This window comes from Falco rusticolus, chromosome 2, assembly GCF_015220075.1.
Source record: "Falco rusticolus isolate bFalRus1 chromosome 2, bFalRus1.pri, whole genome shotgun sequence".
NCBI classification, from domain to species: domain Eukaryota; kingdom Metazoa; phylum Chordata; class Aves; order Falconiformes; family Falconidae; genus Falco; species Falco rusticolus.
In genome coordinates this window covers 86,050,677-86,068,402 of record NC_051188.1, presented here as the reverse complement: position 1 = coordinate 86,068,402, position 17,726 = coordinate 86,050,677, and the positions used below count along the sequence as shown (strand labels likewise).

The 17,726-nt window shown below is 41.1% G+C and overlaps 1 protein-coding gene across 18 annotated transcripts in view; it reads right to left on the bottom strand.

Annotated features, from left to right (window-relative positions):
* The window catches only part of DMD (dystrophin), a 1,095,710-nt gene that overhangs the window by 61,939 nt on the left and 1,016,045 nt on the right, over nt 1-17,726 (bottom strand). For all 18 annotated transcript variants that reach the window (XM_037376983.1, XM_037376984.1, XM_037376980.1 and 15 more), the window contains 2 exons: nt 14,931-14,992; nt 3,352-3,426 (listed from right to left, as the gene is read on the bottom strand). In XM_037376983.1, the coding sequence (XP_037232880.1) occupies nt 3,352-3,426; nt 14,931-14,992 (137 nt within the window). The remainder of the gene's footprint in view (nt 1-3,351; nt 3,427-14,930; nt 14,993-17,726) is intronic.

The window sequence follows — 17,726 nt, the reverse complement described above, 5'->3', positions numbered from 1 at the left end:
ACAATGTTCAGATGTGGTTTGCACTTGAAGATCAGATCTTTTAACAGTAGCAAAATAAGAAAGTCAGCATGCTTTGATGTGATTATCAAAGGAAACCAGACATTTAAAAAACCCCGGTGCAATAGTTGCACCTGGCAGGTCCACAATAATTTGGAAGGCTAGGATAATACAGCCACACTTTCAGCTCTAAGCTAAGACAATACACAAGCATTTATTTATTAAGGACTACCATTTTCCATATTCTTCTTTAGGTATAATATCCTATGCCTTAATGTTCATTGGGCTGATTTACAAACTGGAAAGAACTAAAGTCAAAGTATAGTTCATTTTCAAAAGTGTTTCTATTCTTGCCACAGAGAACAGGCTGTACCTTCACTGCACTTCTATTGTGCACACATCTTTCCAGCGCTCCTCAGCAGACAAAACTGCTCTGCTTTTCATGAAGTTTGCAGAAAAAAATATGCATATATATAAACTCCTGCAAATGTAAAAATGAAACAAAGAAGTAAGAGCTGAAAGCAGCACCTACTGCAAGTGGAATTTAGGGATTTTTTTTGCTATGCGTAGGAGCCCTGAAACACAGCACTGTGTTCTATTTCTACTAGTGCCAAACTGCAGCAAAGAATTTTGTAATTAGTTGGGTTTTTTAAGAAAAATAAATTAAACTGAGTTCACAAGTGACTCTGAAATCACAGAATACACAAATACAACGATGGTGTCTCCAAGCAAAAATATTTGTAAGAACAAAGACTGTTAACCAAATTCCTTAAATACTTCTCCTTAGATACAAGTATGAAGAACGTGCTAAACTAATCAGTGTAAGCGCCACTGCATGTCTCTGAAAACATATATTCTGAGAAAATCTACCTAAGTGTAACCTTGAGAGATGAACTGACTTCAGTGCATAATTACAATTCCACACTGTAAAGTTGTGGTGGGCTGCTCCTGGCTGGATGCCAGGTGACCACCAAAGCCAATCTGTCACCCTCCCCTCCTCACCTGGACAGAGGAGAAAAAAAAAAATGTAAGAAAAGGCTTGTGGGTCAAGATAAGCACAGGGAGAGATCATTCACCAACCACTGTCCCGGGCAAAACACTTAACTTGGGGAAATCAGTTTAATGTACTACCAATCAAATCAGAGTAGGATAATGAGAAATAAAGCCAAATCTTAAAAACATCATTCCCTCCCCCTACCTCTTCTTTCTGGGTTTAACTTTATTCCTTATTTTCTCTACCTCCTTCCCCCGAGTGGTGCAGGGGGACAGGGAATGAGGGCTGCGGTCAGTTCATCACACGCTGTCTCTCCTGCTCCTTCCTCCTCAGGGGGAGGACTCCTCATACTCTTCCCCTGCTCCAGTGTGGGGTCACCTTCCATGGGAGACAGTCCTTCATGAACTTCCCCAACATGAGTCCTTCCCATGGGCTGCAGTTCTCTGTGACCTGCTCCAGCATAGGTCCCCTGCAGGGTCACAAGTCCTGCCAGTAAATCTGCTCCAGTGTGGGCTCCTCTCCATGGGTCCACAAGTCCTGCCAGGGGCCTGTCCCAGCATGGGCTTCCCACGGTGTCACAGCCTCCTTTGGGCATCCACCTGCTCCAGCATGGGATCCTCCACGGGCTGCAGGTGGGTATCTGCTCCACCATTAACCTCCAGGGGCTGCAGGGGGACAGCCTGCCTCACCATGGTCTTCACCATGGGCTGCAGGGGAACCTCTGCTCTGGCACCTGGAGCACCTCCTGCCCCTCCCTCTGCACTGACCTGGGTGTCTGCAGAGCTGTTGCTCTCACATATTCTCACTCCTCTCTCCCGACTGTGCAGCTTTCCTCCCCTTCTTAAATACATTACCAGAGAGGTGCTACTACTGTCACTAATGGGCTTAGCCTTGGCCAGCGGAAGATCTGTCTTGGAGCTGGCTGGCACTGGCTCCATTGAACACGGGGGAAGCTTCCGGATGCTTCTCACAGTAGTCACTCATGTAGTCCCCCTGCTACCAGAACCTTGCCATGCAAACCCAATACAAAAGTTCACGATCAGTCTAGAAGAACTACTCAGTGGTAGGAATCAGGGTAATACAGATAAAACAGGATGCAAAGTTTTGCACTTTCACCATAAAAACCGGATACAAGTTAGACTTGTGCACTGCCAGCTAGAAAATCTTGTAATTCCAAAAAGTTTAGTTCCTTACTTCAGTGCTGCACTGATTATAAATACTTTTTACAGCATATCAGTCCAGTTTCTTTACATTACCCTTCCATGATGAGTGTGGCAGCAATGCTGTGCCATGGAAAGATGTTTGTATTTCTGATCATCATAATTCATTCTTTGTCACTGAACTCAGGTTGAAATCTTATATTATGCTACAAAGACTTTTCCCTTATTGTTTTTTTTTTTCCTTTTTTTCTTTTCTGTTTTCTTATACATTCAGAAATTAAGTCTGTTCATTAGTGGAATTCACCCATGCTTGTAAGCCTAAAAGTAAACATGCTCTAAAAACACCAAGGTTTGACACAGTTCCAGAAAGCATGTGAGCACAAATCCAAACTTGCGATAAATCAACAGCTGAGACATTTGCAACTGTGGCAGAAATTTAACCCCGTAATTAAATACCAAATAGTGAATGTTAAAATATTTTAATAACCCTCCAAATTGTACCACCTAATAAACAGCTTGCTTTGGCAACCGATTGGCCTAACAAGAAAACTATGAGCAAATTATTTAGCTATCAGGTTACGATAAGCTGAAGAGGAAATGTAACTCCAGTGACAGGTAGAATAGCAGACACCAGTTGAGTGAATTAAAATGTTAGAATGTGCACATCACGAACATATGGCTCATGAGAGACTTCTGAACATAAGCAAAAGCTGGGGAAAAATGAAGCTAAATGTTTATTGTGATGATCTCATTTAAAGGCAACAACCCCTCAGGGTTCAAGATTCAACTCAACAAACCATTAGCAAACCCAAACTCTCACTGTTCCCAACACACTACAATCCTGCTCCTTTGGTCTTCAGCTGTAAAGCTGTGGCTGACACAGGACGTGCCTCCTGTGATGAGCACAGTGAAAATACCCGCCTGAAGAGTATAAAGAAACATGTAGGGGATGTTAGCTTTGTTTTTCATCCGCTGCTCTGTCTTACAAGGGACAGATCTGCAGACCACCCAGCACTTTGGTTTCATAAGAAACATGAAAACTTGTGGCAGCAGAAGACCCTTCAGGTGAGAGGTTTCCAAGTACCAGGCAGAGCTGGGGGTATGCGTGGGGGTTTTTTTTTTCTGCTTCTGAAAGTTGCAAACAAAGGTGTGCATTGATCATAAGGTCTTTCTGGCAGTGAGGCACATGCTCATACTTACAGCAGAGTGCTTTCTGCAGCCTGCGGAGTTTCATGGCAGTCCTGTACGCTGAGAACCTGACGTTGTTCAGGTCAGCTGTAGGGGGGAAACATTGAAATAGCAGATCAGCTTTACACCTTAGAAACAGCCAGACTCACAAAGATGTCATTAAGTTAAACTAAAAGACTATACTCATCGGTTAAAAGAACACAGAGGAGAAAAAAAAGTTAGAAACTCTACTTCACCAAGCAAAAGCCCTCAAACCTTGACAATCAGTCATCCAAAAGAAAAACATTAAGTCCTAAAGTGTTACTTCCTTTCGTTCAAAGTCACTGAACTTAAGAACACTCGAAAGGACAACATCAGTGACTGCAGCAGTGTTGTCTTAAAATACCGCAGGCACTGTGAGAAAGATAAGAACCTGAAACGCCTCCTTGTCTGCCTGATACACCAGCCAGGCTGTGTGCAGGCAGCCCCAGGAGAAGAGCACTGCCCAGGAAAAAACTCAGCTACTGCTAAAAAACCCCAAACCCCCCCCCCCCCCCCCCCAACTTAAAAAACCCAATGAAACTAATGAAACTTTTGTGCTTTCCACCTAAGCAGATCCCAGCCATGCCCTGAGATACAGAATCTTCTTGGCAAGAAGCCAGCTCACCCAGCCAGGTGAGTTCCCAGGTTCCCACCTCTGAAATGGCAGGGTGCCAGCGGGCTGCGGCAGCACGGTGGGAACAGCACCCAGCTACAAATACACGAAGTAGTACAATTTTTGCTTGAGCCTTCCTTCTCATGCGCTTAACAAAATAAAGACAGAACAAGTCCTCACTGAATAGTTGCACGGACACTGCAGGGACAAGGAAGGCCCCACATCAAACCAGTCACACCACACCAGAACAACAGAGAAGTCTCCAAGTGCACAAGCAGCCCGGTACCAGCTACCTGAACATTATTAAGCACCGAATTGCAGTGATCTTCACAGCAAGGCACAGCAATCACTCTGTAGCCTAAGAAGCAAACACTAGACAAAACTGGAGAGAGAGAAAAAAAAAAAAAAAAAAGAAAAGAAAAGAGGGGCTGTCTAGGTCCAAATCTGGTCAGGAAACTGCATTTGCATGTTTCTCCTCTGTGAAACCAGACTGCAGAAGAGACACTTAAGCTAACTTTGTCCCTGTCTTTGCTGAGGGTGGCCTTGGGCAAACCCTATTTACAAGAATGAAGATAAAATTCACTGGAAGTATGATTGAAACTACTGTGGCTGAATTCCTGCCACCAGTACCAGTACATCAGCTAACTCGTAATTTACAACCACATTTGTCATACCAAAACTAGAGCGGAGACACACCACCGCTTGCATTATTCAGAATCAAACTCAGGATGCTGAAGTGACCTCACAGATCCGCCACAGGGCTTTTGTTTATGCGAGCGGATCAACAGATACCTAAGCTAACTGTGTGCAGCTTCAAGCTGGTACCTTCATCAGAGAGAACCTAGGTAAGCCATCATGGCTGGGGCAAGTCCATGAACCGATGCTGTTTCCCAAGTGGCACTACCAGTGGCAGCACTGGGAACCGAGGAATGGCGGGGGGCACTCTCGTGTGCTGCAGCATGGCCAGCCCCACTGCTGAAAAAACAGACGGCTGCTGGCATGCTTTTGGTCCCGTCACCTACCCAACTAATTCCTGGGCACAGGTACTCCTGGGCATTTAAGTGGTCCAGTGACCATTCCCAATAGATCAGTTAGCATTTTGTAATTTAGGGGTTTTCTAGCACAGAAATGGACTGTTTGTGCCAGCCAGTTTCAGCACCTGGCAATACTGCTGAACGCATTTCATTTACTGATGAAATCCATCAGTCTAAGGAGGGGCTAAGGAGTTAACGATGGGAAAGTGTTGGGAAAATGTAAACTACTATGTAAATACAAAAAGAACATCAAAAAACATATACACTGGCTCAGAATAAAGGTTCATTTAGCCCAATAAGCTGCCTTGAAGCATGGTAGGCTCTTAGAGACAATATAATGATAAACAGGGCAAACACAAAACAGTTCCTTGCTGGCATATGCGCTGAACGTGCTATAAAGCTGTCTGCAATGTGGTAGCTTGGGTATAACTATCCCAACATCATTTACAATGCTGTACAGGTACAGGTAGCAGAGGGAATATACTCTCAATTACATTAATTTTAATTATGAGTAATTTGAGGCTTGATAATTCAGTAATTTCGTATACCTTAATAAAAGCTGTGGAACATTTCTAAAACAAGTCTTACAGCAGAAGGGAAAGATTCAGCTTTGTATGTAATTTTTTTTTTTTTCTTTGCACAGTTCCATGCACCTTTTCAATCGGCAGTTCTCCTGTGTATTGCTCCTGCCAGCTCCCTCTCCCTCAAGTCGTCCTGACAGGTCCAGAAACCTTAATGTGGTGTGGAATACTGTGAGCAATTTAAATAAAGCAACTTAATTTGTCTTGAAGGAAAATTAACAAAGCAGTCTCTTGCAAACACATGGTGACTTCAGCTACATTTTGTACTCTTGTAAATCTGCACTTGTATTCTGGAAAAGAACATATACTGGACTACGGCTAGCATTTGATATAATAAAGAAGCCTTACCTAAATTTTCCCTGAGTATTCTGAAAAAAGCTTCCCTAATTATTATTTACATTTTCGGAAATAGTAGTAAATATATACGCATATTTCAGGCCTTGATCAGGGCAGAAAGTACAATCCATGAAGACAGTTAATCCTGAAAGTGTTATGGTTTACATTATTTTCCTGCATATGTAATACACACTGAATTTATTACCAACCTTAATGACACTGATGCCAAGAAGCATCTGCTGTAAATGATCAACAACCAATGTCAGGAGCTAGTTTCTGAGCCCTCATCTCAGGTTTTCAGAAAGCAGCAGCAATGTCATCTTTTGGCTCTACATGCTGAGGCCAAGCGTAGCCATCGCATGCTTCTGCTCCCACCTTCACTGCTGTTATCAGTATCAGTCCAAGCCCAGTTGCTCTGCCAGCGTCAAACGCTCACCTCTAGTCTCCGTTATGCCACCACCTCCACGCTTCTGATGGATACCTCTCTTACCAGGTGGTGACAGTCATTTAAGGTCACTGGATTTTAATGATTTAGGTTTTCCACTCCCTACTCCTATGAAACTGCTGGTGGTGTCTTTTCCTCCCCCAGAGCTACTGCTGGAACAAATGTGTCGCTCTGTGCAGCAATGAGGGGAGCCCGGGCCTCTCCTAGTTGGGGTCAAAATATTTCCCTTGCTGGTATATGACCCTACTTGAATGAACCATAGAATACAAGACTGTCAGGGAAAGAGACCTGGTCACCAGTCTCAGAAGCACTGGAGGTAACGTCACCAGTAATAGCAAGGGAGAGACTCTGAGTGAGGCAGCATAAGGCACTGCCTGGCCAGAAGCCAGCTGATACTGCTGGGAACGTGTGGAGGGGGGAGGCAGGAGGCTCTAGCAGCAGCAACCTTCCAAAGGCCTGTGGAAAACACCAGTAGTTCCTTCCCTGTGGTTTGTTTTTGTGGGTTTTTTTGTCTCCCACTTCCTGGGTCCTGAGGGATAAAATCTGATGTTTTCTCCACTCCCGAACAGCCCACTAAAAGTCAGGAACCACTAAGCCTTGACTCCAAAGCTTTTACCACCTCTGAGCAGGCTGGAGAACTCGGTATATCATGCAAGCTTACTTCCAGCCCTTTTCTCCCACGCCTAGAAAGTGTGCACCATCTAATCATTCAAATTAGGTGGTCAGAGGGCCAAAAAGTCTTTGAAGTATGTGAAACTTTTGCAGGTTGTTTAATGCCATTCCCTGTCCTCATTGCTCAGAAGGTCACTTTCAAGCTTTGAACAAAAAATGTAAAAGCTCAAGAGCATCATCTGTTTATGGTCTGAAACTATGTAGTGGAAGAGGTCATCTGGCCCCTGGAAAGGAACAGCCTAGGAAATGATCACATGGGAGTGTTTGGTGACACTCATACTTACATCCCAGAGCAAAGAGAAATCACAGTTCTCCCATCACTCTGCCATGACTGACTTCTCTGTTCAAAGGAATATAAACCTTTCTAGGGGAGAAGATTTAAGATCGCATTACAGAAGACCCGTAAGACTGGGGAGGTGATACAGCTGATACCTTCATAGCTATGAAGGGTTCCCACCAACACAGCAGTAAGGTCTCTCAGTGATCTTCCTATGCTTCTGCTGCAGCCCTCCCACTGTTGTGGTGAAAGGAGTTCAAAGTGCTAAAGCATCAGTAACACTCACAAATTAGGAAATCTTTTGCTGCTTTCTTCTTTTCATTATAGACATGACAAGCAACTCCCTTTGCTTCGTGGCAATGAATGCAGTAGGGAGAAGGTTACCTAGAAAAGTGATTTCTTCCATGTCCATCATGTGTCTACAACATATGAGTATGTTCACGCTCGTATTCTTATTTTCATTTATATTAACATGGGTAACATTGAACAAGGACTAGTGCTTTTCTCACACATGCAGCTTTAACAAAAAGTGTCAGACTGCTGATAGGAGTAACTCAAAACAGAAATAATATGGAAAGATGATCAGATAATTAAAGCCTAACCTTTTCTGCATTATTCTGCATGTTGAAAGAAATCTCAAAACATAAGGGTTATGCTCTTCCTCAAAAAAACTAAGACAGCCTCATCAACACCTTTTCCAATGCTGTATTCCTACAGTACTGTAGAAGCAGCTGTAATTACACATAGCAGAACCTTTTGCCAGTGGATAATCGGGAAAACAAAACAAAACAAAAACCCAAGAAAACAAAACATGATCAATTTGAGAAGTGGTCCGTGATTTGTACCAAAAATTCAAATCAGCTACTGGAATGTCCCACGGACAACTTGACACAGTATCAACAATTAAGATGTAGATTATTTTTTTTTAAATCATTCCATGCAAAATTCCAGATACACTGGGGTATGAATATTATTTTATGAGGAAAACCAGATCCTCATATTCTTGAGTCTTGTTGAACAAAATAAGTTGGTAAACAACTAAAAGCAATAAAAACCCTAAAGAACAACATATTTAACAGGACACTTAATGTCTAGCAGTTTAATGTCTAGAGGGGTATTTGTTTTTGCTCTTTAGTAGTCACATCTATAAAGCAGAGTTTAAGTGAGGTGTTTGAACTGCTTTCCATGGTGGTTCTTAAACAGGATAACCGCGCTACAGTTGCTCTGGTTGCTGAGAGTGCTGAATGACTGGGATGCTTCATTGGATAATGTACTGTCCTCTGTATCAGGCTAATCTCACCGAGTGTTGAAAAGCTCTGGGATGGGCCAGACTACCTCCTGTCAAAGGTCGTTCATATGATTTGTCTCTCTCATACACAGTGTTATCTGAATGTATCTCAGGAAGACCTGCCTACCTGGAAACCTTGTTTTTTACTTTAAGGAGGGGTTACTTGTTTATATTATTGTGAATATTATTGCAATTGCTTTTGAATTAATGAGAACAAAACACAAACATTTGATTTTATGGACAGAAATTTTCTCATTGTCTAGACACCATCAAACTGAAAAGGGTAGCTTTCATGGTTCAGGTGGTAACCATCTCAAGAGTAAAATCTGGCAAGTTAACAACTAAATGAAAGAAATTAGGTATCAGGCCAAATCCTCATCTTCATTTGATACGATTTACAGAGTTTTGAGGTGTCTATTACCCTCACTTATTTGCAAGGAAAAAAAATGTGAACCTGTAGTGATATACCTCAAAACCTGAAAGTCTTACCCAACCATAGCCTGGGACACGCTCATATAGCTGTTCGTAACTACACTGCCTGCAGCGGATAAACTACTTTGGAAATTACATGTCACTGTTGTCTCTGACAATGCCTACCTAACAGAGATTAAAACCTGTTTACTGTACAGTCCTGAACAGACCAAAATTCCACTACCAGCCACTAAGCTTTCATGTTTCATCAGAAATTAATGACTCTGACTTTTCAAGAAGCTTCATCTCCCATCAATACAGCTGTGATTCCCTGATCAGCTGATAAGAATGCTGGGTTTCTTCCTGCTGCCCAAAACATGTTCATAGATCTTTTAATGATGCCCTACAGTGACATGTATCACCTCTTCAGGAACTGTAATTTAAAAATGCAAATGAGACAAATGCACAAAGGCAAGAAATTAATCAAGTAACCCTGCTTAATATCAGTTGAGTCTCAGCCATTGACTCTTTTATTATAACAATAATTAATGCGATCATCTACATTGCTTTAAGTAATGGTAAACAGTGTTGTTATACATACAGCTTAACGACTCTCCATGAAACCAAACACCACGCTGTACTACACCTGCCCCACTTAGTAAAAAAGCTGATAGCGCCTGCAAATTAGAAAGTGGGAGGTACCCAGGGCACCAAAATGCTACTGATTGCATCTAGACCAAGTAGCTGAACATCAGTTCACATACCAGCATCACAATAACCGGACCCATTGACATGACCTTTGGGAATTCAGTTTTAGCATGTAATGACCTTTCTTCAGCCTGCAAACCCAAAAGTGTAAGAAAGGATATGATATACACCTGGGTTACACCCTATTGTAGGGTTGGGCTGTAGCAGAGTTTATAGTCAGAAACCCTTCATGTATGCTAGATGAGAAGCAGTCACAATGGAAAATCCTAGAATACATAAATAGCAAACAAACAACTTCAAAAATATCAATGAAAGGTGTCCATTTATAAATCTAGAGTGCAATACTCTTGAGCAAAATGTTGCCATACTGGTTACCTATTTCCTAACAATACTACTTTGCTCTCCCTCTAATACCCTCCTTCACCGCTAATATGCCTATGGTTTCATTTTCAAGGGATGCAAGGTTAACTTTTGCCACCTACCTTCTACTTCTCTGCAGTAGTTACATTTATTGTCTGTTAGGTGTATGCCTACACAGAATGCAATCACACACTATCAGAAAGATGACTACTATTCAAGGTAGACAGAACCCAACCAATCCTATTTTCTAAAATGAGTTTTAATAATCAGATTGTAGCTAGCTTGAAAAGGACACCAATGAGTAAAGCAGCCTTTAAAGAAAGCCCATACATATTGTCTCACCGGATTTCAGCAGAAATCAAATGACTGATGTGTGCAATAAGCACGTCTGCCTAGTACAAACATGGAAAACAGCTGAATATGAATAAACCCTCATATTAAATACATGGTTTAGTAGTTTGTAATAGAAATTATTATAGCAAGAGGTGCAGTTTAGCCTTTTCAGACAGCATTTCAGAAGGACAAATAAAAATACACAAATCAAACCCGATGAAGTTTATCCTCCTTGGTCATTCAGAGCTGGAAGCTCATATAGCTGCATGAGAGCAGCCAGCCACAAGATCAACACAGCAGCTGCTGCCGAAAGCCCAGCGGAGGCTCAGAGGTACCTCCTACCTTGTGTTAAGCAACTCCAACATTTCTTTCATGTACTCCACAGAGAACTGCCCCCCATCCCTCCAAATTAAAAGAAAAGCTGTCACCAGTGCACGGCAGTCTGCATGGGCGAGGGTGTTTTTCTCTTGCCATGCCTTGGTGAATTAGAAGAGATAAACAGACACACAGAGCAACATTTCTGATCGCACCCTGCTACTGCAATTACTGTTCACCATGACACTAATGCACCTTGAGGAGATGGTACTGACACTACATGGGAAAGCTGGAAGAGGGGGACGCTAACCGTATAGCACAACAAGCCAAGTTCTCCTGGGCCACCACTGCAAAAGTTAGAGCAGTTTTCAGCTTAAAGGCAAAACACTATTGTTCTGAGCTAAACTGCCTGCCATTAAACACTGACTCTCAGAAGATAATCTGAAAAAAATTAAACAATCCCAGACCACTTTGATTCCTGCTTTTCCCATCTCTCCCCTTACCCAAAGGTCCTTGAACTCTCCAGGACAATGGAATAACACAAATTCTGATTTTGGTGATACCCTGCAGCCATCATGAAGGATGAGAAAATTTGTTAGTGGGCTGTAAAAGAACAGTATAAAAATCAGATCTGCTGCAGGGGGAACTTTCTGGAAAAAAGCAGCTGGAGTGGTTCTTGGTACTTTGATGACTTTTAGAGGGAAGTTAGAAGAAAATGGGAGTGATTCATAATGGTGCAAATACAAACTGGGGGATGTTTTTCAGCCTCTGAACCTTTCAGAGTCATGCATCACCAATTTTTACTATCTTTCCTATTTCAGCATTTTTTTTTCTCTATGTTCTTAATTTATATGATTTCTTCTTAAATAACCTATACCAACATCTACTATAAATAATAAGCTAAGGTCACTGTTGCAACTACATGTTACCACTTTTACTTAACCATTAAACAACAATGAAGTCATTTAATATTGACAGCTTATTATGCAACTTCAAATAACCATAACTTTAAATGAAGAGTGAAAATTGCTCAACTTGTCAGAAGTAGATGCCTCATTAGAACTAATAAAATGCTATGTTGTTTAAATAATAAAGAACAGTCAAGAACAAGCATTTTAATTAAAATGAAAAGCTTCTGTTATAAGAAAAACCAATTAGAAATTTTTCATACTTATACAAAATTTCAAATCAAATATTTTACAGTTATTACTAGTATCTTTATAAACAGCCATGTTTCAGCAAATGAGCTCAAAGAGAATTTGAGACTAGTGCTTTCACGGGCAGTTTATTTTATCACTTGTTCCTATGGGTTCTTTCTGCTTTCTCTGATGCAGTCCCTATTGAAGACAGGACACAGGACTTCCTGGACCAACAATCTGATCACGTACAAAAGTGTACACAGCATGTTCCTACCTTCTTTTATTAGTACCAAATAATGGTCCCAAGTAATTTAGCTTCATTTTTGTGAACATCCAAACTGCTAAAGACAGAAAGATTGAAATTTGGAATTAATCTATTTTAGCAAAATGTACGGCAGCAATTTGTAGGTGTGTAAATTGGAAATGGGAAGAATAAAAGTAGCATTACTCCTTTTTCTTACAGAGGTGTCTCATATCTCAAAGACACAGGCAGATGAGGAACATTACATTGTGCCAGGTTGCAGCTTCCTCATTCATTTAAAAAACTTAAGCTTTCGCTAATTTGTAAGAATTTAAATTAGGCATAAGGATCCCCTAGCAAATTAAGATACACAAGCATGTGTAGAGCTCTACATCACATAGCAGAATTATTCCCTACAGGCTAAGTGCAGGAGTTGGAAAATGGAAATGAAAATTCTTGACAGCCTTCATGTGCTTAGTCTCGTTTTCTACACTTACCTGGATTGCAGAAATCATGTTTTCTACCAGATTTTTAAAATGCATACATATTAAGCTCTTTACTAGCTTCTTCATATGAATGAGAACCAAAGTTTGGATCCTCATGTGGGGTAAAATAGTAAGGTCTAATGAGTATGCAATACAAAATCGACTTTAATAATATCTTCTTGGATAAAATATTACTGAACACTCCGAAAAGACTTCAAACATCCCATTATTACCGTTTTGACCTGAGGCAAAACAAAGCACTGAAAATACATCAAGGGTTCTGTTCAAGACTAAACGGGTTATGCTTGTACTATGCAATTTGTATAAGTTAGGCAATGATGAATACACCCAGTTCAAAAATAAAATAAAATAAATTGGTAGGTTATTCAGTATCACTTTTATCAAAGCTTCACCCCATGTGGCAGTGCACATAGAATTACTTTGTCTGTTTTGTACACATATATGAAGACCTAAGTTTACAAACAAAAATAGACATTATGCATGCTTTGCTAAAATCAGTGTCACTTTCAATAGTGTCACTATCAATGAGCATTTGGTCTCAACCCCCAAAGACACAAAACTAGCCAGAAAAGAGGACTCCCCTTTTGGACATTACTTGCTCCTGAAAAGGTAAACAGCAGGATTTTATAGGAAAAAGAAAAAAAGAAACCCTGCCTAAACGTGTTCCTTCTTTATGCAGTGAGAAATAAGGCTATCTTAAACTCTTGACATTTGGGTGATACTGCTAATGAGGAAACTCAGTTAAACTAAATGCAAACTGACTTCAGCACTCACACATCTTTTGAACTGTTTACCTGAACCCATCCAGACACTTCTGTCCCTTATATATAGTTACCTTTTCAGTTCTTGATATTCAAAAGTACTCTAGCTGAAATAGGGAAATAAGAAAAGCAACTGCAACAGGACTTCAGTCTGACCAACAACAGTATCAGAAATATCATGCAACCTCTTGATCAAAGGCGGCTGTGGAGTCAGAGTGCAGTTCAATTAACAGGCAACTGTTTGAAGATCTAGCTGTATTAAAAGGATGTTCCATGTGCAATTACTATTTGTCCTGAACCTTTTAAACCACTCACTTGAAGAGCAGAAATACAAAGGAGACAAACAGGGTAATGCGTTATAATTAAATAGCAAGTCAATACTCGCCTGCTTTTGCATTTGGTTAGCCTGAACTTACACATCTTCTATCCCTTTTTGACATACAGAGCTGTATTCTGGTTAATTTTTAAACAAATTGCTGCCACAGTGCTAGTACTATAAAGAAAAAAATCTTCACACTGTTTCATTCCATTTTATCACATCACTTTTCTGAAATATTTTTGGTATGCCTTTAAGTGCAGAGCATCATAGAGATACCTGAGTTAGCTTGAAATAGATTATGCTTGCATAATTAGACTGTTTTCAGCAGCTAAACTAGAGTTTATCAGGAGATAATTTAAGCTATTTTTCACCATGGTAAATAAGCCTGCACTGAATGCTAGATCTGACTGCCCTAGTGCTCAAGCTGGCTCGTTTAAAGCTGGTTTATGTACGTGTGCTGTACAGACATAACCTCTTTTATGAATGCAGCATATTCACCGATATTCTCTTTTTAGAGAAGTAGCTTAATTTTTATTATACCCTCTCTATTATTTATTAACAGAACCATTAAAAGCAAAGAGTTAGCTATTAAATGGTCTGCCAGGCAGTCTGTACTAGAGCATGGATTAACTTCTTTTATCTTACAGATGTGCTTCTGTTAATAAAATCCAAAGCTGCTAAAAAATAAAAAAAGCCTCCACCAGAGAGGCACATCTGAAGTCATAATAAGCGTGCAATTTGGGCATTCAAAATGACATCATGACAGCTGGCATGCCTTCTAAGTATTGAAAGTGCTTTAAAAATAAAGCAGTGGTAACGCAGTTTGGCAAATTGCTTCAATTGGCTTCCTACCATCCGAAAGTCAACATTAACAGCAGCTTGGTTTGATTTTTTCATCTGCATTTTGTAAAGTAGATTAGACAGTGAAAAGATTCAGGATTTTTTTTTTTTTAATTTCTGCCCCAGTCTTTCACAAGAGTTTGCAACAATGCACCCAAATTACTTCGTAAACCCAGTGCACATTCCAAACGTGCTAATTGAAATATGATTTTTTCCACTGCTTGTTCAAAATGTGTTATTATGCCTTACATATTTCCCTTGCAGAAAATTTTAACCTTGATAAAAGCACTGCCTCTCGCTTTCTCCTAATTTTGTTTCACTACTTCTGGAAATTTTTGCCTTAACGATTCCTTCAAATGAAAAACCACGAACACGTTAAGATGTGTCTTACCTAAAGACTGGTAAAGCTCAGTCATCTTGGGATGATCCCAGCAGGTTGTCTGCGTCTCATGGCTACAATACAAAACATGAAAGTTAGTAAAATAAAATTTCTTTCTCCATCCCACAGTCAGTGATCCAGGCTGCACATCCAAGCATGGTGCCAGGCCACCACATGCAGCCTGAACTGCTCTGGCAGGGGGTCTCAGCAGCAGGCATGTCTTCCTTCAACATGAGGCATTAACTTAGAGCACTTTCTTTAGGCACGGGCTCAAGAAACAAAATTAAAAGTAGTGCTAATATTAAAAAGACAGCTAGTATCCAGATATGCCATATATATTTTGAGGAATTCGTAAGCACACAGATCAATTCTTAAAAACTCATTTCTTTCATACAGATCCTTCTCCAGTTCCTCCAGACTAGAGGAGAGACATTTCAAAGGGCTTCATTCTTAAAGCATTTATGGAAATTCTGACCAGATACTAAGACCCATGGCATTTTTGACCTGCCTTCCCCTATGTGCTCTTTCCACGTGGCAAGAGCTACCCAATGCAGCAGATGCAATCCCTCCTTTCAGTCCAAACACCTGCACTAAAATCCCCATGCCACAGCCCACCGACCCACCACTAGCTTACACCACTTTTCGGGCCGGTGCACTGCACACCCCATATTGATGGTCTCTTTTAGCAAAGACTGTTGCTGCTCCTCTTGTTCCCTGGGGCTGTCAGGCCTTTTCCCTTGCCCTGGAGGTCCCTGTGCAGTGTCAGGCAGCAGAGCTGTTGGGAAGCCAGGGAAATGCTAAAGGGGGTTACGAAACGCTGCGGTATGACTAGAATGTAAATCGGACAGTCTCTGCATTGAGGCTAGCAGTCTTCAGCTTTGCAACACAACATGTTGCCAAAAGACATGCAGTATAAGAAAGACAATAAAATAAAGTGTTAGCAGGTGTAGTAGCAACTCGTGTCTCCTAAGGTTACACACTTTACAATATTCTTAATCGCAGCATAGCTAACATGATCACGTTTTCATTAATGTAGAACACTTGAAAGAAAATTCTCCTTAGCTATCCTGTAGCCAATAAAGTCCCGTTCATACAGAATTCAGCTGCATTAAAAGATGACCATAAGTATTCATAAAAAATAATTTCAGGAAAGTGTATGGAGCGCACAGTTGCTAGCAATCACATTTGCAATTTCTGTACTTAAAAAGCAGACATCCTGGTTCCAACATGCACGCATCATTTGGGAGAAAATATGCAGGAGAGCAGGATCTGATCCACAGCGCCGTGGAGCTCCTAGAGCACACGCCTTCCAGCTCCAAGACTAAACCACAACCCAGCCAGCAGGTTGAACACACCTGTACACCCAGCTGTGCACTGCAAGACTGATAGGATGAGGTTATTTTAGAGAACAAATGTTCCTTGCGTTCTCTTTTTGAGACAGCGATGTTCCCCAGTACACCTTTACCATTTATAGGATAAGAAGGTGTAGAATTTTCAGTGAACCACTTCAAAACCACCCCTACTCATTGAAAAAAGAAAATCGTGACATGTTTTCTTAGTATGATCTAATTTTGGTCTTAAAAGACAGGCTATTTATTTGATCCACATGGACACTTTACTGGCCTGGTAACCTTTATATATTCAGTAGCTTGCTATATATAATATTTCCAGATTTTGCTCTGTAACTGCAAACAAGAAGGAAAGGGATCACAAGCACTAAGCATAAGGAAAAAATGCTGCCACAGTGCTGCCCTAGTTGAGCACAGGCTTTTAAACAAGCCCTGTCTCATCAACCTCAGCATCCCCTCCCCTTCCTAATTCCTGTGGTGGCTGAAGGCAGTGAAAGAGGGAGGACACCAGAAGAGCAAAAGCAGTCTTGTTCTTTGCTCTGGTAAAAAAATGAGTCCTGCAAAGGCAGGCAGCTGCAATCACATTCAGAAATCTCAGCCTGGTCTATTTGTTTTAAATGCAGAAACTGGGTAGATCTGAGCTACCTGCACCTCAGCTCCTGCATTTCCTGCCATGCTTGGGATGGGCAGGTTCTGCAGAAAAAACGCAGCACCAGCAGTTTCTACCATACCCAGGTATAAAGTGCATTTCTGAAGAAAAATAGAAATAGTTTCATTTATACATCGAGTCTCAAAAAAACGTGACTACCTGAAGCCTCTGCTTATACAACAAAGGAAATGAAGAAGGGAGCATAAGAACCCTCTAGACAGTCACTATTCAGGGGAACGGACTGCAGATCCAAATAAACGTTCAAACGCACAGACCCGGGACCACAGATCGTTTGCACCCAAAGTCAGTCCCAGATCAACAGTTCCCCAGGCATCACCCTAGCCACCCTGGCTTGCTTCCCCACAGGCAGGTAGCCCCAGAAGTAGGGGCTATTTGAATAGCAACTGCACCACAGTTTGTATGCCAAATCATGTAGTAAAAATGAGAAAAAAAACCTTACGCACACAGTTACAAGAAACCTCTGAAAATAATCTGCCTGACTTTCCCTATGAAATTAAGTTTGGCAGCCCCAGACTGTTCTACAGATAAGCTAGACCACTTCAGACTCCATAGCTGTTAACTTGGTAGCCTTCAAAGGCACCTACTCCCCATTAAAATATTTAAAAGCCATCAGGTATCTGGCAAAAGTGTATCTGTACAGGATTATGGAATGCTCTGCCTGTGCTGGATAGAAGAACAAAAGGATCATCTTAAGATGCGGGGAACTACTACAGTTAATTGCTAATCAACATCATACGGATGAGTAGTTTACCGATTTTTTTATTTTCATTTATGGTAAGGCCTAATCAT